The following is a 26411-nucleotide window of genomic DNA, read 5'->3' on the forward strand; positions in this document are numbered from 1 at the left end:
ATCATGTAAATGAATAATAAAAATGTAAAAGACTCCAATTTTCAGTAAGTCTGCATTTCTTAAAATGTCATCTTCATGAATAATTTTTGTATTTGGATGCACAGTTTTACAATTTCTCAAAATTGTCTTCCTGTTAGGCTAGCCCTATGTTGTTCAGGTACACTCGCGCTGCTAGGCCATGCTAGCCCGACATTGTACAGATCTAGGCCCCCTGCTGGGTTTGTACAATGTTGTACCGATTTAGTCCTGTGAGGCTAGGGAAGGCTAGCTCTGCATCATAGAGTATTGTTGGCATTTCTGGACCGCTGCCAAAGAGCTGTTTATAGTCTGGCTGGGTCACGTTTGACAGCTCTAATAACTCTGCACACACTAACGTCTAATCCATAAATGGCTTTATGATAAAAGCCTGGAGTGACTGGGCTAGCTCTCAGCTCTGCACGACCAAAGTACATCTATTGAGTTGTTAAGAGCCCGAGTGGAACAACACTGACTTTCCTACCTCCAACTGGTGGTTTTTAATTATTTTTTTTATTTTTTATATGTATAGTTTAATCTTATCTCCGGGTCCATTATGTTCCTTGGTATGGACTACATTATGTGGAGTTTACTTTACTGGAACCTACTAAAAGGTTCCCTGATTAGGAGTTTTTTCTTTGCCTGAGTTCTGACATGCAGAGTAATGTCAGAGTGGATTTGTTCTGCGCTGTTCCCCCGGCGCTGTTCCCCCGGCGCTGTTCCCCCGGCGCTGTTCCCGTTAGCGCACTGTGGCCCTTTTGAAGCCTTGCCAGCATCTGTAGACTTGACGTCATTCAGCCGCTCTTTGGCCTTGCCTTCTATGTCAAGCCAAACCACACAGTGCCAATAGATTAATTAAAAAAAACGTATCTAACACACCTTAGGCACATTTGTGGGGGGGTTTGTACTGTGACAAGTTACGTTCGGTTTATTTTGTCCAGTGTGGCTCAGTTGTTACAGCATGTCATGGGTTCAGTTCCCCCTGGGGACCAGTACAAAAAGGATTGCACTTAACTGCTGTAAGACTCTCCAGATGAGAGAGCCTGCTAAATCAGTTATCGAGAAAGTTTTAGCCATCGGCAAAATGTTCCTCAGCCCAATATACCCAAGACATACCCTGTCATGTGCCTTGTACCAATGAGCCTATGGTGTCACGAGCCTTGGCAAATTCCCCCTTACGGTTATGCCAAATACACCCCCCCCCTATACACACACTGATTGTGTTAAATATAACTGTCAGGTAAATGTCTTGTTCTGTCTCTGTTTCAGACGCCCCCTCCACAGAGCAGCAGGAGCTGTTCAGCCAGAAGCTCCAACAGTGCTGCATGCTCTTTGACTTCATGGACTCCGTCACCGACCTGAAGAGCAAGGAGATCAAGCGGGCCACGCTCAACGAGCTGGTGGACTACGTCTCCACCAACCGTGGTGTCCTGGTGGAGACTGCCTATCCGGAGATCTCCAATATGGTGAGTGGGCTCCCCACGTGAGTGCTGTCCTGCTCGCATTCGCCGCTGTGGGGAAAAACCAGGCACTGTTCCAACGCTGGGGAGTTGAGCTGCGGAGATGAAAGGGTCATAGTTGCTGACCGGTTCAATGGCGGCATTTGGATGTGACAGAAGTTGTGGGGGGAAAATGCCAGTGTGGGAGGTTGTCGCTAATATAAAACACACAGTATTGCGCCACGTCCACTCCCGCTTTTTTAGCCACCTGGGAGAGAGAGGTACACCCTCAGCTCCAGTCAGACCCAACGATTACCCAGACGTCTTAATCTCCTCGTCCATCCCGTTGCCCTCGTCTCCACCTCCAATGCTAGAAGGCTGGCCTGCGTGGCCCTGCTCTGTCGCCAACCCTCCTTCTGACCGTCGGCTCTCGGTGTCACCTGCAGCTACAGTCTCTGGAGATGTTTTCTTCTGCTATCCAAGTGCCTTGAGGTGTTTCTCTCAAGGTTCTTTGTAAATCACGTTTGACAGGCGTGTCAGAGACTGAAGTAGTCCTTAGTGGTGTTGACTGTTTTCGTGGGTTCACTGTAAGATGTTTATCGAGTATGGACAATTCACAATGTATTTATTACTTTCCAATCATCTATTAATTTCCTGAACAGTCTAACTTCAAGTCAAATGGACCTTTTACCCTTCCAAAGATCAGTCTTGAATTGCCTGACCTCGCTTCCTTGTTAGCATTAAAATCCATGTATGCTCTTCTCCAGGCAGAATAAAACCAGCTGTGCCTCATTTGCCATCACGTGATGACAGGGGAGATAATATTCGCTCATCTATTCATTGGTCATTGTGTATCTCAACCATCTGATTCGAGCCTAAACAGGCCCTACTCGCTGTTGGCGGAGAACAAGTGGAGGATTACTTCATTGACAGGCTGGGACTGGCATATCACCAAACCCAAGAGAGATAGCCAAATGAAACATTCACGTTGGTCAGGTTTCACCCAACCCCCTCCACCCATTTTCCTCGTTAATGTGCCTGCCTATCGGCAAGCGTACCGTTAAACGGGTGGGGGTACCACTGATTGCCCACAGGGACCGCAGATCCTTGTCAGTTGGAGCCAGAGGGATGGCAGAGGACTCGTGAGGGAGTGGGTAATCGTGTTGGACTCCTTCCGTGGCGGTGGGGTGTTGTCTACGGATTTCTTGGAAGGGCTTGTCTGTCTCCGGTGTAAATGGCTCTTTACCTGCATTCTGCGTACCATCTCTTAAGTATCGGGGACGGTGGAGTGCAAGTTCGGATCTGAAATCAAATAATTGCCGTGAGGTTCAAGAATAGATTAACAGCTTTCATTTGAGGGTGTTTGCATACCGTTCAGAGATTACAACAAACAGCCCCGCTTTAGGGCACCGGTGGTTTTGGGACAGATAAGTGTCTTCTGTCTGACCTGTTAACCCAGTGCTGCGTATCTCCTGCATTGTCCTGCTGGAACCTGGGTTCTAACACCTGGCCGCAATGGCGTTGCGAGACAACTTCTAAAAGCCGGGTTCTCTCTCTCTGGTCGGGAGCACCGCCTGGACCAGAGCTTCTGGGTAGGTTGTGTCAGTCCCCAGCAGCACCCCGTCTAACAGCTGTGTGTCTCTGGAGGCCGAGGGCTCCTCTGAAGGAGGGGAGGTAGAGGAACAGAGGAGTAATGATCGTCCCTGGGATCGTCCATGCGGCCCGTTACAGTGACAGTGGGTTGTGTGTTTTCAGTGCAGTTCGTTATGCCCGTGGGACACCACTTTGATCCCTGGGGCAATGGAGAGTACAAGCTCAGGACGTATGTGTTTTGCATGGCTGTTGCTGAAATGGGCCTCCGTTTTTATATATATAATTTTCTTTCAAAGAAACAGGTGGGGTGAACCCTGGCTTGTTATAATTTGAGGATACCAGGTTTGAACTTTTACTGTAATTCTTTGGTACATGGGAAGACTAAGCTCCTCCAGTGGGTCTACCTTATTTTGGTGTGTTTCCTCTGCCAGACCAGAATTTCTTGTTTAGCTTCAACCTCTGAAGTCTGATGCAGGTTGCTAATATACCGTATACAGCTAAAATATGGGCGTGGCATGTTTTGGTGCCCCCAAGGATACAATAAACAACAGCAAAAGTAACCTGCTGAGAGATGCACATCAGATGTTAATCTTTGACACTGCATTCTCTAGATTTTCACAAAGCTAGCGAGCAATATTACTGCAGTTTGTTAATTGCACCCGCTAATCCACTGTGGAAATATCAAGTAATTCTAATTACTTCACTGTAATTTTGCAAAGTAACAATGCTAAGAACACTTATTTACACGGACCACCTGGGTCAGGTTAACGGTCTCGTCTACTGGCCCAACACTCTTGACCACTAGCTTCCAGCCCCACCCCTACACCGTGCCTAAACCCCTCCCCCCAGCCCCACCCCTACACCGTGCCTAAACCCCTCCCCCCAGCCCCACCCCTACACTGTGCCTAAACCCCCCCCCCCAGCCCCACCCCTACACCCTGCCTAACCCCCCCCCCCAGCCTCTGCTGTGTAGATCATTGTGGAATTCAGTGGACACACTGATGTGTGCCTTAAACTATTCATTATTTCTGTGACTGAGTATCAAAGCTTGCATGTCATTGACTGCAGTTAAGACTATTTTTAGACTTACACAATTATAGAATAATGAAAAGATATGCATATATTTCCTCTGCAGACTACTGATTTTACAGTAAATAAATGAGCCAGGGTTTATTCTGCAACAACAAGGCAAGAGTGACATAATATTGCCACAGCTGCACTGCAAGAAGCTAATATTGCTACAGAACTGGCCTCATGGTAAGAGGCCTGCCTGCCTGCCTGCCTGTCTGCCTGTCTGCCTGCCTGTCTGCCTGTCTGCCTGTCTGTCACCGCGGAACATGCTGTCTGCCTGTCTGTCTGCCTGTCTGTCACCGCGGAACATGCTGTCTGCCTGTCTGTCTGCCTGTCTGTCTGCCTGTCTGTCTGTCTGTCTGCCTGTCTGTCTGCCTGTCTGTCTGTCTGCCTGTCTGTCTGTCTGCCTGTCTGTCTGTCTGTCTGTCTGCCTGTCTGTCTGCCTGTCTGTCTGCCTGTCTGTCTGCCTGCCTGTCTGTCTGTCTGCCTGTCTGCCTGTCTGCGTGTCTGCCTGTCTGCGTGTCTGTGTGTCCTAAGTGTGAGGCATTTGGCGAAGCGGCTACTCCATTGGAAGGATGAGCCTCAAATTAAGCCTTAATGTCCCGCCTGGCAACTTCCCAGAAATGTGACCCATGTGATTTCAACAGCCAGTAGGCTGCCTTTTAGGCTAGAGCAATATGCCTCTGAGTAAACCCAGGCAGAACACATTTCTTTGGCTTGTTAAGGAACAGCTCGGGCATGTTCCGCGGTGGTGGTGGTTATGAGAGCATTCAGAGCCGTGATGTTAATGTGCGTGACTCTGTTCAGACGCTTGGTTTATGCCAAGTCCAAGAACGTTGAGGGCTTTTGCTTAACGCACCTCTTGATTTTAATTCACACAACCACCCTCAACACACTTTCTTTCCATTTAAGATGTTTAGCAGACACGCTTATACCGTGAGTGGGTGCATTTTAATATTTACTTTCACTGGCACCCCTGTGGTATCAAACCGACCACTGGCTTGCAAATGCCCCTTCTACAAACAATCTGCCCAGGACCACTTGTTCTTTTACTCATTATTTACAGATGAATTATTTTAGAGTTTGGTTAGATACGCTAAGATACTGGAGTTAAAACAATGCTCTCTTACAACTTGTGATTCTTGAAAACATCGGTTTAAAAAAAACAAGAAAATGTAGTTCATATTATTTTTATTTTTTTAAATAAATACATTTCAAAAAAAGTTAAGAGTCGGTCTCCGATTGGCTTCCATAGCGCATTACCAACAGAATAGAAGTTTTGGTTTTATGAACGGTCGTCGTCTTAGCTCTGTGTTTGCCTGGTCGTCGTCTTAGCTCTGTGTTTGCCTGGTCGTCGTCTTAGCTCTGTGTTTGCCTGGTCGTCGTCTTAGCTCTGTGTTTGCCTGGTCGTCGTCTTAGCTCTGTGTTTGCCTGTTCAGTTCAGTGTTCCATCTGCCTAATTGGGGTTGACAGCCAAGGTCTCTCAGTCCTCCTTGAGCACCTGAGAGAGGTTAACGGAGCGTCGTACCTGCAGATAAAAGGCTTTGTCACTGACCCTGGTGGCTGTCAGCTGTGTCATCTCGTATCCATGGCTGGAAGCCCCCACGGCTAATAAGATCAGGACTGATTAAACTGTGAGTGGAATGAGACGGGGCGGGGCTGTCCTACCAGCAGAACATAACACGGACCCAAGACCGCAGGATGGCCTTCAGGGTGGACTGGGTCACCCGAAGTGACGGTTGGGAAATTCGGTACCACTGAATATCACTGAGTGGTCGCCGCCACTCATAGAGACAACGCTTTCCTGGCGCTGCGCTATGACCGTGTTGTTAGCCTGAGGTGCTTTATTTGTCAATGTTGCCGTCATTGAAGGCTTGTTCTCACCACCTCTGGGGCCCAGTTTGGTTTCCATAATCCAAGAGGACATTGTGTATGTCTTCGGTCGAGGCTTGTCGACATTGATTGTTTTCTTAGATTTAACCCATTCTGCAAATCTATGTCTGAAGTTAACAAATAACATTTTGATCATTCTTTTCTGTAAGTTACGCAAAACCCAAGTCATATGTGAACATTTTTACACGCAACTAGGTAACTGGATGTGCCACCTTCAGCTGCTATGACTGAAATCAGTCTCTTCCTGTATGTTTTCAACTGCCTTGCCGTGGAGGGATTTTGGCCCACTCTTCAAAACAGACCTGAGATTTGTGGGGTTCTCGGATAGGTAGATGTAAAATAGCCTGTGTTTTAGATTGTGTTGGTGCGGGAAACAGGTTGTTGTGGGGTAAATACTGTGGAATACGGTGTTTGGTTACTGTCTGACAATGCAGGATTTATGTTGTTCAAAATGCCAACTCAGGTTTGCCAAAATAAACCTGTTAAGATTCTCTGTGTCCTGGAAGATTGTTCAATGGACAGATGCCTTCAAAGAGGAGATATTTGGATGATGTTCCAGGGCTGGAGTACAAAAATATATGGAATATATTAAAACAAGTAGTTTCTAGAGTGTTTTTTCTCCATGGGATTGCAAGTTGAATTGCCAAAACCGTTCACTTTCAAATCAACTCTCCCCAACCCAATGGAGTGAAGTTAGATTTATAATGGACGTTTGTTGGATATTCAGTTTCTCTCATCAAAAGCTATAAGGTCAAGTGTTACAACACTGATGAAAATGATTGTATGCATTATGTTTTTTGAATATATGAAACAAAGTCTTGGGATGTTTTTTTTGTGCCTGGAGTGCAGAGAGGAGTTTTGGCTGACTGAGCATATGGCCAGATTTGATTCAATGCTACAGCAGTACATGTGCACTGGAAGCTGTGGTTTAGACTGCTTGATCACCAAGGCCACCCAGCCGATCCAAAGTTTCTGTTTTGTTTACCAGGCAAAATATTCTTGCACCATACAAAAAATTATAAAAACAATTACAATTATTTCAAATTATACTGTATAACGTTTAAATAAGTATTCTTAGTGAACTTATCAGACTCACATTTGGTTCTTCCCCTTTAAGGACCAGAGGTTACCATGGAAACTGGACCACATTTTTGTCAGTGGGCGAATCTCTACCCTGTTCAACGCAGTCTCTTGAATCTGACAAGTCATTTGAAGTCTTTGCTAGCTATCTTTGCGGCTTACACTCAAAGCCACCAAGCATGTGAACCAAATAATGGAAATGGCGAAGAAAGACAAGGACGAATGTATTGCTATTTTTAAATAGTCGTCAAGCAGATACTCTTATCCAGAGCGACTTAGAAGCTGGAATTTTAGTAACCCTTGCCTTACTGGTGGTCCGACCACTAAGCTCTTTGCCCTGCCCAAAGCATGTCTCCAGGTTTTTAACAATGTCCATTGGAACACATGGAGAACTGAAGACATTCTTTTTTTTAACACCAGCAACCTATTCAAACATTCTCTGACCCAAATTTGAGATCCAGTACCGTAGATAATTAGATTTTCACAAGGAGCAAATGTACCGTGAAGCTTAAAGATGTATGTCCAATGAGGTAAAGTTTAGTTTTATAATGCACATTTGATGGATATTCAGTTTCTCTAATCAATAGCTATTAGGCCAAATATTACAGGACTATGGAAATTGATGAGCGATAGTGAATGTCCATTATTAAACTGCCTTTCTAGCCAAACCTGTGTTTTCCACTGCAGTGTGTTGCTTTCACTTTTAGTTCGTCAGCTTAAAATAACCTGTAAAAACATGTTAATACTTTCTTAGTCATTTCTTAGTCATGTCCATTTTCTTCTAAGAGGTTTTTTGAAGAAAATAGGTCTCCTCTAACTCTATCTATTAGAAAAGGCATCATCATATTGTAGCTTAAACCACTATGCACCAAAGCCCAATGTATTTCCCTCATTCTAATCCAGTGACCCCCAAATGGGTCTGCGACCGCTAGTTTGGGAAGTACTGCTTTGCCCTGTTCAGTCCTCGTTTTCTCGCTAGCAGAGATCTGGTGAACTTTGTAGAATTTTGCGCCCAGGGTGTTGCAGGTGTGTTTTGCCTGCCCCAGTGTGACATTGTCGATGTGCTTGAGGAGAATGTGATCACTTCTTTTGACGACGGTGGAGGAGCGGTTGCGTGCAGCTTTCCCCTTTGACGTCAGAAGCCAAAACCACACCGTCCCATGTAGTCTGCATTTTTGAGAATGGCTTTTGTATGCAGAAGAATAATTTCTGAGTGAATAAATATTGTGGCGCTTTTCACAAGGACTGTGTGCTCTAAAGGTTGACAATGTAGATACACGATGACACACATTCTGACCAATTAAAGTTATTCTCAACGCTGAGTTTTTGTAGTATCACTGGTGCTATTAAATTACAATCTGAGGTGCATGAATATGTAGGTGTATATGTGAGTACAGTTGCGTAGACTGTAGGACCCTGTTGTATTTCTATCAGCTCCCCTCATACCATCAGACTGTAGGATCCTGTCTTACTGCTCTCAGCTCCCTCATACCATCAGACATGTCTGTGTGAGCGTGGGAGGGATGTGTGGCAGGCTGCTCTTCTCGACAGCTGAGTGGGAATCTGTTTCCAGTCTTAGTGTCTTCCTTCCTCCCTCCATTCCCCGCTCCCCCCCTCCAATTTGTGTCTATCATAATTTCAAGATGGTCTTATCCATTTCCCTCGACTTATGTTTCATATTTCCAACTCATGCACACCATGCTTTCCTTCAGGAAAATGTGGTATGGGATGTTTGATTGGCAGCATTTTAATTTGTGGTATTTATCGATCATCCAAATGCGTTGTTTGCGTTGCAGAGTGTTGTCTGACCACGGTGCTCAGAATGATAATAATCCCAATTGAGGAGATGTCTTTTTCAAAATATACATTTCTCTGTGTAGTTGTAAAACAACCTCTTACCCCGACTTGTGTTCTGGCCTGATGCTTGAACTTAGTGCTCGTTTCTGTCCCTCTTGCAGTTGTATTTGGCCTGGCTGGGAGGGTTCTTTAAAAATAGATTGCAGGTTGGTACTGGTCTTGGAATGGTTTGTATGTCCAGTCTCCTGCAGCTTGAAAACCAGGTTTGCAGAGGCCAACATTTTTCTAATGTTTTGACGGACTGTGATGGAACTTTAGACATTCTCTCTGCTTTTTACCGGAGACAATTATGCGTTTCTGTCCACCTTTCATATTGCTTGAAATAAAAGGGGCAGAATCTTTACAATGAACAGCTCCTCTGTCTTGGTCTGTTTTCAGCAGCACGCTCAGGCAGGTATGAAGGGAAAGAATGCTGCCAGGGATTTTGGCCTAATTTTAGGCTCCTCCTTTTTTTATGTATTTTACCAGCCTAGAACCGCCAATTTCCGGCTAATGTAAACCTAGCACACTCTCTCACTATCACGTCCGCCCTCCTCCGTGGAGACAGTGACACGGTGTGTCCAACAGCACCTTGTTGCTTTGTAAACCCCACATCCAGAGAGTGGAGGTCACTCCTGGGCTGGGCGTTTTTCACGCCCAGCAGATCAAAAGAAACCCCAGCTGTTGTTTGCCGCCATCCAATCACGTCGGCCTGCGCCATCTTTGTAGCGTCGCGCGGTGTTTTCCCGGGAGTCTCGCGCTCTATCCAGTGGCTGCTTTCCAGTGCTGTCCAAACGAGGATTTAATTTACTGTCTGCTTGTGTGTGCTGTATCCTGACACTTCTGCCGACGGCACAACTCGGTGTCCGCATTACTCTAAGGCCGTGTTATAGTGATGCTATTCTCAGCTGAACGATGTCCATGTTTACACACTCTGAGTCGTGTGGCAGTGGCAAATGAGGGTCATCGCTCGGACCCTTACGTAGTGAAACGGTCGCCGTCTTGCCAGCCTCCTCCTCGTCACTGTGTGTCACTCTTCAATCCCCCAGGCTAAAAATAACCTGGAGTTGCAGTGATTATGGTGGCGTTGACCGACCTCCATATACCGCGTCTCCGGCACATAATTTTAATAGGAAGATGTGTGGCGCTTAATAGATTCATCCTTTTCCCCTTTCCCGTCTGTTTGGATTCAGTTTTTCTCCACCCGCGTTGTCACATGTAGATTTATACTATCGGAACACGCTTAGTCACAAGCGTGTAAAGACTGCCTAACCAATGGGCTCTGCTAGAAATGCTGAACATTCAATGCCACACCAACTACTGGTCTGTTTAAACGGCTTACAGGCCGCCGTGGACGGTCTCTCTTTAACACAGACAAGTTAAACACACAAAGCTTGCATGCGACACACTGGATTATGGGAATTGAGCTGCCTCTGTAGTTAATGGGCACTGTGCCAACGCGCCGTGCACACGGTCCGGTCCGATCGTGGCCGTGGTTTTACGTTCCCCTAAGTAATCTTGTTTATTTGCATTGTCTGCGTGGTGGAGTAAGGCCTCGATTTAATCTGATTGGACAATGAGCGTTATAAGTATGGAAATGGGTCCTAGACTACATTTCGATTAGACCTGTCTGTGGTGTAGCCTTCCACGCTAAGTAGTACACCCACGCGCGCGCACACACACACACTTCTGCTCTTCCACTGGTTTCACCTGCTAAAAATAGATGGCTAGTATCATGCAGAAACTATAGGGAACTCACAGTATTGCCCAGCGTTATGACAGCGTTGCCTACGGAGACCCAGGGTGGGAGGGAGAAGACTGATGTTTTTCGGCGGTTGTTGATTCACCTTAATTATTTGTTCGAGGAGGCGGTTGTCTTGTCCCCCTCAAGGCAATTTCCTGTAAATGGCCAATCTGCTGTGGCTCTTGAGTGTTGTGCTGTCTTCGCTGAACATCAAACAGCTGCCAGTTTCTTGGCTCATTTAGTTGAATTCACCCGGCGTTTTATAGTCAGCCTCCATTATACCACAATTCACCCAGGCCACACATTGCTGTTCCCTTGCCCTCAGAGTGGTCATACGTCTCCTCTTCGGTGTTTTGGATTGAGCTGTGTGTTGTAGCAGTGTTCTTGGGGAAAAAACATCCAGACAACAGTTGAGGTTCTACTTACCATCTTTCGTGTTGCTTTTCAGCCCTGGTTAAAAAATAAAGAATTTTCTATTCAGGGAGAGCAGGTATAGTATGTGGTCTAGGAAATATTAGCTTGACCGCTAGAGGTCGCTGTAATTTTTAAATTATACAAAAAGCAGAGGCATCTGCTCTGTATTAAGAGCTGGTTTCAAAGAAAAAGTTATGCCAAGTAAGGCACTTTGCTGTGGCAGTCCACTCATATTTCTATCCATATTTTCTCTATACATTTTCACTCTATGTTTATGTGATGTGACTAGCCATTGCGAGTTGGACGTGGCTCGCCGCCGCGAGCCTTGGTTACAGGCACAACAGCAGTGTTTCAGTGGTTACAACCAACACTCATCACCGTTACCTACCGCCCTGGCAGTCTGGTTATATGACCTCCCCCTGTAGCACCAGCGTTCCAAACAACTGAAAATACAGGTTTTCATCAGATTAAGGACACTTTTAAAATCTCCTGAACTGACTGTATTACTATAATTTTCTTTAAATAAGCACCATAAGAATATAATGAGACTTCTAAGAGAATTTGGAATGAGCTTAAAATAGGGCAAAAAAGTTTGCCCTGAGCAAATCCACATTGTTTAATTTTTTATGTAGCCTATCATTCTTCATTTGCGGAGACTTCTGTCTGACTCTTACAGCTGCCTGAACTTCATTTGCCATTAAATATCTGAAGGAAGGTCATTCTGTTTTCGGTTTCATTGTTTCTTGAATAAGTAGAAACTGAAGTAATAATGAAATGGTGTCTTGTCTTGTAAAACCTCTTGTCTTGTGAACATCTGTTTATTTCCATGTTGCGTACTCGACTTAATGTCCCAAGTTTTCCTTTTTTGCTTTTCTGTTGGCACAGTTTTAATGTGTTCAAAGACATTTCTGATCTTGTTCACAGATCTGCACCAACATTTTCCGCACTCTTCCGCCGAGTGACAACCCCGATTTTGACCCTGAGGAGGACGAGCCCACTCTCGAGGCCTCCTGGCCACACATACAAGTAAAACCTTGTCACTTCAACTTTACCTGTTCTTAGTTTGACTATTTTACATGGTATTATGCGTTACATGTATATTTAATTTGCCTCATCGACTTTTACATTTGTTTAATTTTTTTTAACTTTTCCAGCTTGTCTACGAATTCCTCCTGCGATTCTTGGAGAACCCTGACTTCCAGCCCAGCATCGCCAAACGCTACATTGACCAGAAGTTTGTGCTTCAGGTAAGCATCTATTTCTGAGTATCAGATTAACCGGCTATAACCTTCATTCCTTCAGATTTCAGGTCTCAGTTGAAAAGTGAATGAATGGTGGCTCAGTCAGCACCATTGTTTTCATTATGAGGCTAAGAGACTTTGTGTTTGTGGAAGTGAAAATGTTTTCACCGCTGAACCTTTTCTGTCGCCAAATGTTTCGCTTCAGTTCGCTCTGAAGAACACTCCCCTGGTTTGTTTTGTCGGCCCTGTTCGAAGCTGTTGTACTGATTCCCCAAACATTGCAAAGACTTTCTATTCATATTGTTCTGTGATGTCGCTGCTGGTTTTCTGTAGAACCTAAGGGTTCTCTCACAACCAAGTTCAAACCTAGTGAAGACAGACCAGGTAGCACTCCGACTGCAAAATGTCTGCTGTTCAAAGACCTGAGGACAATACATCAAACGCTATGCATGTTTGAATGGTTTTTAATGGTGCTCCAGTTTACGATTCTGCTTTGCTCTCAGGATACTCTAGGTCAACGTATGAAAGGCATGAAGGAATGACTGTGTTTGATTGATTAGCTGTCATGGCATCTATCAAAAATGGTTTAGGAGCCTGATGGAGACAGATGCCTTCTCTTGATTTGATCTTTCTGTTGTGGCAGAAATTATCCCTTCAAGCTTTAAAAATGCCTGTAAAACTTGATCTGGCCTCACATAAAATGTATCAGCCACCAGAAAATGCTTTGGTTAACATTTCCAATTTACTGTTGATGCTGAGTAATTCTCCCGCGTTGTGAAACAAATCGGGACTATGCATCTGTAGTGTTTCTGTGGAACGTCAACAGTGCAGTCTTGTTTGTCGAGCTTTATACTGGCATTTTGGGCACATCTGCCATGTCTAGGCATGGGATTTAACTGTTCATTCATTATTTACCTTTGTAATACTAGGTATGTTGACTGTGAATACACATTTTCTTTCGTTTACGGCACAGACCTGGGGAATAATTAAAGGGTAAACAGAGGGGAGCATTTCAGATGCATGGAACGTCAGCCGGAGGAGGGGGGGGGGGGCGTCCAGGGGAGAGGGTTGAGAACCCCTGTCCTAATTAATATGACCTAGTTCCACGGTGCCTCGTTCTGGTCCAACCTAGCGGGTCCCGGGCCGACCCCGGAATGTTGGCCGTACCGCTTCGTCCGAGGTGCTCGGGCTGAGTTTCCATGATGCAAGGGGTGTCGCGGGGAAGCTTTAAATAGCTCCCGTTGTTTACTCTGCAGGAAGGGAAAAGGGGACTGTGGTTGGAGGGAGGGGGGGGGAAGCTGGCAGGACGGTCGCTGTGTGTGTGGTTTTTCTTTTTTTGTGTCAGTGTTTTCCCTCGTCTTCGTGAGACAGCCCTGACTTTGGAAGGGGACTGTGTGATCCGCTTACATTGGAGCATTAATTTATTTATAGCGGAATGTCATTATATCGGCACATTATAAGTGCTCGGAACAACTGTCGGGCATAGTTATTAGTTATAGTCATGGTTATGAGTTATAGGCATGGTGTGTAGTCATAGTAATTAGTTAAAATATATCGCATAGTCTTGTAGAATCCCAATAACTCATTAAATTACCAAGTTAAGTGGATTAGATTCATGCACTTACTGTCTGATTTACCGTCTGATTTACCGTCTGAGGCGTATTATGTGGGAGGGTTTTGGTTGTGGTGGGGGTTGAGTTGGGGTAGACAGGAGTTGGGTGTGGAACGGTCAGACCAGGGCTGCTTCAAGGCATAAGCTGTCTCTTAGGGAACCCGACCACTAGGGACAGCTTGGGGAGGGGTCCCCAAATCGAAATGTTTGCTTATGCCTCCCAAAAGTCACGAGCCAGCCCGGCGTCTGACTGCAGGGTGAGGAGTAGCTGCGAGGGGCTGTTTCTACCCTGCTGTGTTATCTACTCTGTTTTGCTTTTTCTGTCTTTGTTTCATTTTTGTTAGTTTTAAATTTTTTGGGAAATACTTAATACCGTTAAGTATTAAAGTATTGAAATCATTTTGAAGCAGCAAGGTTTTCTGTGTCGAGTGTCTAGGCATTAGATTAAATGGTTGGGGATTTGCCTCACTGTGTTCTTGTCTGCTGGCGGTCGCTGACAGGTCAACGGCTGAAGCGATTCCAGGGTCCCTGTCGGCTCTGACGGAGAGGATCAGCTGGGTCAATGGTACACATCGACTGACTGGATAATAGACTGGTTCATTGACTGACTGACTGGCTGGCTGGTGGGCCGTGGTGACTTGCTGACTGATTTGATTGGCTGCCTGATGGCCATTTCATGCTTTAAATGGTTCTTGTGCTGGAACTGAACTGAGCTGCATCCTATGTATGCGTGCATGCGTGCGTGTGTGTGTGCACGTGTGCAATCAACCATATTTGAGGTTACAAGTGAACTAACGCCAGCAGTAGCTAGAGCGCCGTGTGACAAGTTGTCCCTAGCCGACATCCATCTCTGGCAGCGACAGACCAATTTTGCCCTCACCGTTAGGCCCAGAGTTTCCTTTTCTAAAACGAGGAGACGGGGAGTTCCTGTTCTTTGGGCCGACTAAATCCCAGTTGTTCCATCCGGTAGTAACTCCAGACAAACCTTAGTTCTTGTATTTTATGCCAAGATGACATGATGTTTTAATGTCTCGTCAGACGGTGTTGACCTGGCTTATTAGCGCCAATGGTGGTACGTCCCTGTACTCCGGGTGTCTCAGTGGAAATGTATTGATTGGCTGCCCCGGGGCCTGATACACAGTACCGTATCCCCTCTGGGCACTTTGTCTCAGAGACATCATGGGCTCCTCTCAGACGACCTTGCGCAGCAGAACATGTGACGAAAGCTGTCCTCTCGGGTGCCCAGGGCTCCAGTACACTCTGTAACGCACAACAGAGGTCAGGTTCAGGACGAATCCGACCGGCCTCTGGGAGGAGTCCCGCTGGTTAGGTCTCCGTGATCACTGATGTTGATTGAATATTGACCCTTGCTCCGGGCTTCCTGGATGGCAGAATCATGTCCCGTCCCGTCCCAGTTCTACCCAGCAACAACAACTTTTTTATATTGCCTGTTTCCTTGTCCTGTGATTTGAACAGACGTGATGACTGTAGGCCGAGTAGTGTGGCAGGAATTTAACAGAGTAAAAAGAAGCGTTCGGCTGGAAATTTGCTTCCTGCGTTTGGAGTGGGCATATACATTTGAAAAGTAGGCTCTACAATCAACTCAGAGATTTCCCCTAAGGCCCACATAAACAGACTGCCCATTTCAATGGCCAGAGGTGTCTCAAGGAAAAAGCATATTAAACCTGTTTTTTGGAGTTCGTAAATAAACACACAGAGCAGTTACAAACACGGCCCTCCCCTTTGTCTGTCAAACGGGAGCAGTGCTTTGGATTAGGTGCCCTTGAGCAAAGCACCTAATCTTCATTGCTCTTGTAAATTGGGCTGGAGTGTCTGCTAAAGTAACAGGCTTAAATGTCAGTGTAAATGCACTTTCATAGTGGCAACCCTGTTATGTTATTGTAGCGCTGGCCAAATATAAGAAATAAGACATCTGTGTTTCAGGTTCTGGCCCACATCGCACACAGCCATCCAGGCCAGTGCCTCTCAGCTCAGCAGTATGTTCCAAAGCCTCTCCTGTCCTTTAAAAAGGATTGTTACAGTACTAATGACTCATCACACTGAAGGCTGGAAATAGCCTTTTTTTTATGCCCAGGGTTTGTATCTATATACGAGTCCAGAGCCTCTAGGAATACGCGTGTATGTTATATAAGCAGTTGAAAGCAGCCATAAGATATGATGGGATTATGTCCACCCTTTGCTCTGATGACTAGTACACACATTGGACTATTTCTCAGGTTTCGTAATTATGAAAGATGGTACATATCAGTGAAAATTGTCCTTTAATACTCGTTTGTTTTCTTTCTGTGCCCGGTGACTGGAACCTGTGCATATTTATTTCTCTCGTGGGTCCCGTTAGCAGTTTTGGTAAGAGAGGGCCTGGGGATTGCTTTGCTATGGTCACCATGGAAATTGAGGCCGCTCAGTCAGAATTGTGGAGTCTACTTTGGGAATTATTTGGCAGCTATAGCACCTAATGTCTCCCTTTGCCGGTCTCTCTGTTTATTTCTGTCGGTTTGTCTCCTCCTTTCTTGGCAGCTCCTGGAACTGTTTGACAGTGAGGACCCCCGGGAGAGGGACTTCCTGAAGACCGTCCTACATCGGATCTATGGGAAGTTCCTGGGGTTGCGGGCCTTCATCAGGAAGCAGATCAACAATATCTTCTTGCGGTGAGTGAATAACTAGCCGCCCTCTATTCTCAGGAACCAACGGCAGGGCTTCCTTCAGAGGCACGAGGTGCCCTCCAATGTCCTATGTTGTATTCATTTGGGCCTTTGGTCAATGTCTTGTGTAAGATAGCTAGATGAATGTCTGTCTGGATCTGTTTGAAAACCCGCAGTGGGGATTCCATGAGAAGTAGTTCGGTTGATGTAATTCACAGAGGTGAAATGTGACTCTTTTGAACTGTTGGGAAACCTCCTTCATGCTCACAGGAATTATGGAAAAACATTGATGGATTTGCTGCCTGTTCCTCATGCTAAAGTGTAGAACAAATTCAGCCTACAGAGTGCTTGTCAAACTAAATAGAAACCGAGCGCTTCTCATTGGACTGCTTCAGAATTCTCTCCTCTGTTGCCTTATGAACATGACCCGTGTGGCTTGCTCCAGTTGGCCTCTCTTACAATGCCCAGCTGACCTTGTCCTCATTTGACACCTCAACTGCCCCCATTTCCCCTGGGACCCCACACCTGCCAGTTGGCTTCCGCTCTTCGTTCTGTCCTTTGGCCTGTTGAGAACGGGGCTGCTGGCCGCACGCGTTTCCTCAGCGGTCCTTCCCAGCCCAGCTGTCTCCATCCGCAGAAGCAGCCGTTTGGGGACAACGGGTGGATAAACGGCACGGAGTCGACATGAAATCTGACCCCATCTGGTCCCAACGCATCTGGGACAAGTACTGCGTAAAAGTAAATACAAGTACTGCGTAAAAGTAAATACAAGTACTGCGTAAAAGTAAATACAAGTACCGCGTAAAAGTAAATACAAGTACCGCGGAAAAGTAAATACAAGTACCGCGTAAAAGTAAATACAAGTACCGCGGAAAAGTAAATACAAGTACCGCGGAAAAGTAAATACAAGTACCGCGGAAAAGTAAATACAAGTACCGCGGAAAAGTAAATACAAGTACCGCGGAAAAGTAAATACAAGTACCGCGGAAAAGTAAATACAAGTACCGCGGAAAAGTAAATACAAGTACCGCGGAAAAGTAAATACAAGTACCGCGGAAAAGTCCTGAAAATTGCCTTTAAATCATGTATTATATCAATAACCCAATTTTTTTTATGTATATTTGAAAAATTATAACATTATTCAGTATTTTTTTATGACATGCACTACTTCACTCGTGTTTTTGTTTGTGTCATTCATTCGGTGACTTTTGTGGTGAGGTGCCCCAATCTGAAACTTACTGTGTGAACTGTAAGCTAGTGGATGACTGTTTGCCAATTCAAGGGAAGGTGGAACACATTTACAGAATTTAGTTACCAACTAAAAGGATTTGGCTGCAAAAAAAGCTACATAAATTTAGGCTGTCGTTGAATCTGAATGCATTTGAGAATATGTACAGACCACAGTAAGTTTAGTCTAGATAGATTCTCTAGTCTTCTCCACCCAGGAAAGGCAATAATATGAGTTCATGAATACAGCCTTCAAATTCTGCAAACAAGTTTGGCTTGTCTAACAGTCTTTTCACTTCCTTCTATATAAGATCCCATCAAAATGAACAAAATCATGTCCAGTGCTCATCCCTAGGTCATAGGGTCAAGAGTTGAATTGGGACTCTTACAATGTACTGCTGAAGGCTTTCCAGAAACCTTGCTGTTCTGACCATGTAGTAATACTATTAAAAACTGGAGCTGGCAGTGTTATTGAGCTATTCTCAATCCTTATTCTGAACCCCTAAGTTATTTTCTCACTGAGCTTTTACCGCCAGCAATACAGTAACGGATACACTTTATGAATTAACCATCAGTCGCCGCATTGCACAGATTCCTGTTGCCGTAGTAACATAGAAAAGCTTTGCTCCTTGTTGATTGAGGGAGGGGCCTCGCTGAACAGTGGAAAATGTCCAGTCCTGCCCTCATATCAACATGTCGGCCTATTCATCGCCGGCTTCTAATTGGCTCGTTCATCCCCTCTCCTTCACGTGTAAATGTCCCCCAGGTCGTTGCTGCCACTGATGTTTTCAGTCAACCTACCCAGGTTGACGTAAAAGGTAAAACAATAACACCATTGGGAGGTAGTCTGTGCCACGCCTTCTGTCCGACTTAGAGGGCCACACAGGTGGCTCCCAGGAAATCACCCATAGGTCACCTGAGAAAAGTAACTGTTTATGGGGAGGTGCCCTGTTGGGTCTCTAGTCTGACGATTACTTGCTGGGGGGGGCAGATTTGACTAGTTAAAGTGTTAGTAAAGGGGGCCGTTTCAGCAGTGCACAGCTCTTTCTGGCTTTCTATTTTTATCTCTTTCTCTGTGTCTCTCTCCCTCTGGCGTTCAGTCAGAGACACACACACACTGGTAGGGTGTAGTAATTTGTAGTTTGGCTTGTTGATGTTTTGGCTGTTTGACTGGTAGGTTCATCTATGAGACGGATCACTTCAACGGGGTGGCAGAGCTGCTGGAGATCCTGGGGAGGTGAGTCCAGAGGTTTTGTGGGGGGGGGGGGGGGGTCTTGAGTGTGTGTCAACGCCATGTGACAATCATGTTGCATTCATGTAAATGGAAAGCTTTGTAGAAACTCATTTATAACTAGAAAATCAAACTTTTTGCAAATGTTTTTCTTTCTTTGTTTTTTGATTATTAGTAAAAAGAGAAAATTCTGGTTCTAGGTAGAAATACTCCTTCCCTCTGAGGACTTTGAGTCCCCAGCTAATCACAATACAGTGGGTTTGTCAGCAGTGCCCATTGTACTAACATTTTAATTCACTTTATTTCAGTGGGTGTGCATGCGTGTGTTTGCTAATGCTCGCCTCGAGGCATTGATTGATTGCTGTTCGTCTGTTTCAGCATCATCAATGGTTTCGCCCTGCCGCTGAAGGCAGAACACAAGCAGTTTCTGATGAAGGTGCTCGTCCCCATGCACACCGCTAAAGGCCTGGCCCTGTTCCATGCACAGGTACGCTCGTATACCTCTCACCTGGATTAATCAGTTACACTTTAAAGGCCCTGTTCCATGCACAGGTACGCTCGTATACCTCTCACCTGGATTATTAAATAACCTTTTAAAAGGTTGATTTAACAACTCTTTCACTAGTGACTGCAGGGTGGTTTTGTGGTAAAACGCTTGGTCTAATTCCAAGCTGGGAAGCTGAATAATCTGATGTTCTTTCCCTGAGCAAGTCCCTGTCATTGCTGCAAATAATATGTTCTTAGTCATATAGTTCTTAACAGTTTTTTTGCATTTAAATCAGAGTAATATAACAGTCATACTGAGAGTTTTAAAATGCAATTCCAGGTCTAAGTTAATACAATCTGGTAATAAGCCTAGCTATATGCTTCATTAGGTTGGTCTTAGTGAACGCTGGACAACCTAGAAGCCAGAGGAAGCAAATCCCTGGAGCTACGCTCTGAAAAAAGAAAGTCTGTGGACAACAGCACCACCTAGTTGCTGTAGAGTGAACGTCACCTCGTATGAAGTACATATTACCCTGGAATGTTTTTATTAACAATATCAAGGTAAGCTAACTGGCCCAAAATGTGTTTCCCCTTTCAGCTGGCCTACTGTGTCGTCCAGTTCCTGGAGAAGGACCCGATCCTCACTGAACCGGTAATCTTAACTAGCATTCCTCTTATTCTGCTTCGGGGACACCTTGTGTTTTGCCGGCTCTCAGTGAGGCCTAGGAATGCTGATATGTGCTAGGAATGTGTCTGTGCAAGTTTTATCTAGTGGACTAGGAATATACTAGTCTTTTCAAAATGTGTTTTAGTCCAAAATCATCAATATCTCCTGGTTTTATGTAAATCACTGCAAAACTGTTAAGACGTATTGACTGAATATGGACTGTTTCCTGGAACGTGTCCTGACTGTCCTCTGGTTAATACTCAGGTGATTCGGGGCCTTTTGAAGTTTTGGCCCAAGACCTGTAGCCAGAAGGAGGTATGTCTGCCTGCCTGTCTCTCTGTCTGCCTGCCTGTCTCTCTGTCTGCCTGCCTGTCTCTCTGTCTGCCTGCCTGTCTCTCTGTCTGCCTGCCTGTCTCTCTGTCTGCCTGCCTTTCTTGTCTCTCTGTCTGCCTGCCTTTCTTGTCTCTCTGTCTGCCTGCCTTTCTTGTCTCTCTGTCTGCCTGCCTTTCTTGTCTCTCTGTCTGCCTGCCTTTCTTGTCTCTCTGTCTGCCTGCCTTTCTTGTCTCTCTGTCTGCCTGTCTTTCTTGTCTCTCTGTCTGCCTGTCTTTCTTGTCTCTCTGTCTGCCTGTCTTTCTTGTCTCTCTGTCTGCCTGTCTTTCTTGTCTCTATCGGTCTGTCTTTCTTGTCTCTATCGGTCTGTCTTTCTTGTCTCTATCGGTCTGTCTTTCTTGTCTCTATCGGTCTGTCTTTCCTGTTTCTGTTGCCACCGTTCTGCCTTGTAGAAAGGCAGAAATGTATGTTTGTTTTTCTGTCTTCACTTGTGAATCACACTGCTCACTGGAGATAACGTACCTTGTCTCCTCACGTGCCACCTTGTCTCCTCACGTGCCACCTTGTCTCCTCACGTGCCCCCTTGTCTGCTCATGGTGTCTGCTGTCGCCTGTCCTAGGTGATGTACCTTGGGGAGATTGAGGAGATCCTGGATGTCATTGAGCCCACACAGTTCAAGAAGATCCAGGAGCCCCTGTTCAAGCAGATCTCCAGATGTGTGGCCAACCCCCACTTCCAGGTACTGTGTTGACTTCCGTTACTTACTCTCAGTAAGGGCAAAGGGCTTTATTAAAAGAGCGTACCCCTGGCGAACCCTGTTCTGTACATTTTTCTAGAGTTTTCTGCTTCCTAGTACATTCCATTCACTTATCACTTATGACCTCCTTGTGAGCTAAACAGCACCTCTCTAAACGAGCGTTCTACCTGGCTGTGGAGCTTTGAAAGTGCTTGCCCAATAGAGTGGTCAATGTTTGCATCATATTGCTGTGAAATGTCATGTCTACCTTGTCATGTTATGTACCTGATGTAGTATTATTTTAATGGCTGCGTTAATGGCTGTTCCACCCATCGGATAGTGTTTTCGGCAGGTTCTAACCTGGTCTGATTGCTCTCAGTTGACAGTTTTATCAGAAATTCGAATCCGACCATTTCATTCAAATAGAGAATTTCTGTACGTGTTTCAGGCCAGGTAAACAAATAAATGTAAGTACGTCATTTCGGTGTTTCACTCCTTCGAATCTTCTTTTTGTCTGTAAAAATGTGTTCAAGTCACAGCTTGCGCTGGATTGGCTGGTTTTCCTTATGAAAGAATAAGTCAAATGCTGGAGTGTATTGGGTTAAAATGTCTCCTGTAGCTTTGGGGACGACATGAACCTTGCTTGAATAATATGAGGGAGGACGTATGCGCGTGCCACCTCTAAACGTATGCGCGTGCCACCTCTAAACGTATGCGCGTGCCACCTCTAAACTTATGCGCGTGCCACCTCTAAACGTATGCGCGTGCCACCTCTAAACAATGTTTATTTGTCTATCAATGCACTGTGTGATGTGATCTTTATTGCATTGTTACGGTTGTTTAAACAATTCTGTAGATTTTTCGGAGAATATGAGCGCTTACTTGGAGAACCAACTAACCAATCACCAGTAGCTTTTTTAGTGAGAATTCCAGGCAGAATTCTTGATTTTCTGCTAAATCGCAGGTCAATTGGAGAAAATATATTATGTCGAATTGTTCTCTGGAACTGTAATAATTAGACTATGTATGAAAAATTCTCTAGTTTTTTGGACTTAATATATGGCAATAAAACATGTTTCTGCCACACATTACACAACATCATCCCTCTGTAGGCAACCTACTGCCCTCTAGTGGCCGCGGGATGAACAATCTTAGCTGCCCCCAAACTAACCTTGTGCCATTTTGTGCAGTTCTTCTGATTTACACGTGCTTTAGGTCTGTGGTTGTCTAATAAGATTATACATTCTGAGGTTTAGATGTGAGCCGTCTATTTTTCCCTGTGTATCATGTAGTAGGTTCTAGATTTTAGTTACATGGTAATTTTCTCAAAAAACATTCTGCTTATCTGTTTTGCAAAAACACACTACCATTCTAAAGTTTGGGGTCACTTAGAAATGTCCTTGTTTTTTTACATATAGTTGATCAGAAATACAGTCCCTGACAAAAGTCTTGTCGCTTATCTATTTTGTAGAAACACCTGCTATTAACCTGACTTTTAATTAATCAATTGGTGTTAGAAATAGCTCATATGAAAAGCTAAAACCCTCCCAAATGATGTTTAATGCACTGAAATAAATTAGTTTCACTGAAAAAAGATTTATCATTTAATCAAGACAGAAAGGTCAAATTTTGGCAAGACACAAGTTTTGTCGCCTATACAGAAATTAAACAAATTTACTGCAAATACAAAAATATGTCAGCAAATTAAGTAGTGGTGCTGTGAGATCCAAATGTAATATCTTGTATGACTTCCATGAGCTTGAAGGACTGCATCCATGCGGTTTGGCAAGCATTCATAAAATGTATTGATGAAGTAATCAGGAATAGCAAAGAAAGCAGTCTTGCATGCCTCCCAGAGATCATCAATATTCTTTGGTTTCGTCTTCCATGCTTCCTCTTTCATCCTACCCCACATATGCTCAATGATGTTCATGTCTGGTGACTGGGCTGGCCAATCCTGGAGCATCTTGATCTTCTTCGCCTTGAGGAACTTTGATGTGGAGATGGAAGTATGCGATGGAGCACCATCCTGCTACAGAATTTGGCCTCTTTTATGGTTGGGAATATAAGAAGTAGCTAAGATTTCTTGGTATTTTAGACTATTGATGTTGCCTTCCACCCTGCAGATCTCTCGCACACCCCCATACTGGATGTATCCCCAGACCATGATTTTTCCGCCACCAAACTTCACTGTTTTCTGGGTGAATCTCGGATCCATGCGGGCTCCAGTAGGTCTCCTGCAATATTTGCGGCGACTGTGGTGTAATTCAACAGAAGATTCATCTGAAAAATCCACCACCTTCCACTTTTCCAGCATCCATCCTTTTAGCAGGCTGTGGGCCTTGGCAAATGCCACACGGTTTTTCAATTGTCTTTTGTTTAGTGCTGGCTTCTGGGCACTGATTCGACCATGGAGGCCATTTCGAGACAGAATCCGACAAACTGTTCTGGTTGACACAGGGACTTCAGGTGACCAAGTCTTGTGGAGCTCTGCTGCAGTGGAAAAAGGGCTGGCCTTGGATTTTCGAGCCAACAAACGGTCCTCTCGAGCAGTTGTCTTACGGGGTCTGCCTGACCTGGGCTTGTCAAAAACGTCTCCAGTGTCTTCAAATGTTTTTTTTTATCCTCTGTACTTGACGCTGAGACACATTGAAGGTGTCTGCCACATCAGCAGTGGATCTGATCTTCAGCCTCTTGATAATCAAAACTTTAGTCTCAGGGTGAATCTTAGGCATGTTTGCAGAGGTCTAGTTGCAGTTGATGTGAAGGTCTATTGTACTGGGGTTGTTTTTATACACACCTGAGACCTAATTGATCCATTATTAGTCACAGGTGAAGCTCATATGACAAGGCGACAACACTTATGTCTTTGCAAAAATTGACTCAATGGGCTTTACCAAGCTGTGAATATTAGAATACTTTTTGACAGTTTCGTTTTGCACTGAAACATTATTACAAAAGCTGTTGGGATTAAAATGAGCCATTTCTTGTAAAGACATCTTGATTAGAAATATATTTCAGCGGCCCATCAGGTCAATTTGTACACAAGCGACAAGACTTTTGTCAGGGACTGTACTGTGTAGGCACTGCTAATGTTGTAAATGACTATTGTAGCTGGACATGGCAGATACACATTTTTATAAAAAAAATCTACATTTGCATACAAATGCCCATTATCAGCAACTATCAGTCCTGGTTTCCAATGGCATGTTATGTTTTGCTAAATGTATCATTTTAAAAGGTTAATTGATCATTAGAAAACCCTTTTGCATTTATGTTAGCACAGCTGAAAACTGTTGTTGATTAAAGAAACAATAAACCAGGCCTTCTTTAGATTTGTTGAGTATCTGGAGCATCAGCAATTGTGAGTTTGATTACAGCTGGTGTCCTTGCTGGTTTCCTTGTCATTACTGGTAGCTGGCGCGGTACCTGCAGCCTATTCAGGTTGCACAGGTAGTCCAGCTCCCCCAGGACGGCACATCCATACGTGCTGTCACAAGAAGATTATGCACACTGCAACATCATCCAGCATGACCGGTTTGGCTGTGGGTATGGGGAAGCATATCCTTGGAGGGTCGCACAGACCTCCACATGCTGGCCAACGGTACCTTGCCAGCTGTTAGATACCGGGATAAAATCCTCAGACCCATCATCAGGTGTTTTATTTTCTCCAATTCTCCAAATGCCTGGCCTCATGTGGCCAGAGTGTGTAGGCAGTTCCTGGATGACGAAGGCATTGATGCCATTTACTGGCCCTCACGTTTCCCAGACCTGAATCCAATTGAGAACCTCTGGGACGTTATGTATCGGTGCATCCAACACCGCCAAGTAGCGCCACACACTACCCTGGAGCTCACTGATTCCCTGATCCTGGTCTGGGAGGACATCCCCCAGGAAATATTTTTCCTATTCATTTAGCTATATTTCCTATTTAAACTTGTTTCATATATGCTTCCATGGAAAACAAGGACATTTCTAAGCGACTGCAAACTTTTGTACGGTAGTGTAGATAAAAATATATTAAGGTCTCAATCAAAGAAACCTTACTTTGATCTGTCATCTGTCGAACTGCCAGCCCAGCTTAAATCCTTTGGTTCCCTACAGGTAGCGGAGAGAGCACTCTACTTCTGGAACAACGAGTACATCCTGAGCCTAATTGAGGAGAACATTGACAAGGTTCTGCCCATCATGTTTGGCAGCCTGTACAGGATCTCCAAAGAACACTGGAACCCGTACGTATGGCCTTCTCAAGCCGTTCTCCCCGGTATAAAACGCTAAGCATCATCTGACTCCTAATTAAGCTATTATGGTGTGTGTTTGAATCCCTCTGTAACTGACAAAATAGTTATGCTTTGAAAGGCATATTGCAAGGTTGTGTGTTAGCACTGCTGCAGAAGGCTGACTGGGACTGCTAACATCTCTCCTTCAACTGTAAATGTCTGACGCCTTCATCTCCTGTCTGTTTTCAGGACGATTGTAGCTCTGGTCTACAATGTACTGAAGACCCTGATGGAGATGAACAGCACACTGTTTGACGAGCTGACAGCCTCCTACAAATCAGACCGACAGCGGTGAGGGAGATGCTTGAAGTGATGGTTTCCAGTCCTTCCTAAGTCCCAACATGAACATTAGCAGAGTTGCACAGTAACCGGTCAGGTTTGATGTTGGCAGGCAAAATGTGTGGCCAGTCGATTTGTTTTCTCTACTTGTCACGTTTGTCTGGTGAACCAAAACTTTAACTTGAGGCTCAGTCTACAACAATCATGTGCATTGAAGACTGCAAACTCTCAAAGCGTTCAACACATGGGCGTAGATGAACTAAAAACGAATGCTCCGTAACTGTTGACAATCAATTTTTTGCACTGTTATGAAACCATGCCAACGATGACCCTCAAACCGTAATATGTACCCTACCGTGGCTTAGGCGTATCGTTGCACCCCTAATTCAGGCCTTTCATCATGACACTCTAAATTGAGCTCAGGTGCGTCCCGTGTCCTTCGCTCATCCTTACATGTATCCAGAACTTGACTGGAGTCCAGCTGTGGCAAAATTGGATATGATTTGGAATGGGATGCCCCTGTCTATACAAGGTTTCAAGCTTCACTCTTTGGACATCACTCTTGAGTAAGGTT

At 44.9% G+C, this 26411-nt stretch overlaps 1 protein-coding gene across 1 annotated transcript in view; it reads left to right on the forward strand.

The window, feature by feature from the left end:
• The window catches only part of ppp2r5a (protein phosphatase 2, regulatory subunit B', alpha isoform), a 48237-nt gene that overhangs the window by 18498 nt on the left and 3328 nt on the right, over nt 1-26411 (forward strand). Inside the window, exons 2-12 of the mRNA XM_010878421.5 lie at nt 1285-1481; nt 12010-12111; nt 12240-12332; nt 16477-16607; nt 19006-19065; nt 19438-19546; nt 20144-20197; nt 20477-20527; nt 21162-21281; nt 25383-25510; nt 25748-25849. Of these exons, the coding sequence (XP_010876723.5) occupies nt 1285-1481; nt 12010-12111; nt 12240-12332; nt 16477-16607; nt 19006-19065; nt 19438-19546; nt 20144-20197; nt 20477-20527; nt 21162-21281; nt 25383-25510; nt 25748-25849 (1147 nt within the window). The remainder of the gene's footprint in view (nt 1-1284; nt 1482-12009; nt 12112-12239; nt 12333-16476; nt 16608-19005; nt 19066-19437; nt 19547-20143; nt 20198-20476; nt 20528-21161; nt 21282-25382; nt 25511-25747; nt 25850-26411) is intronic.

This window comes from Esox lucius, chromosome 14 (genome assembly GCF_011004845.1).
Source record: "Esox lucius isolate fEsoLuc1 chromosome 14, fEsoLuc1.pri, whole genome shotgun sequence".
NCBI classification, from domain to species: Eukaryota; Metazoa; Chordata; class Actinopteri; order Esociformes; family Esocidae; genus Esox; species Esox lucius.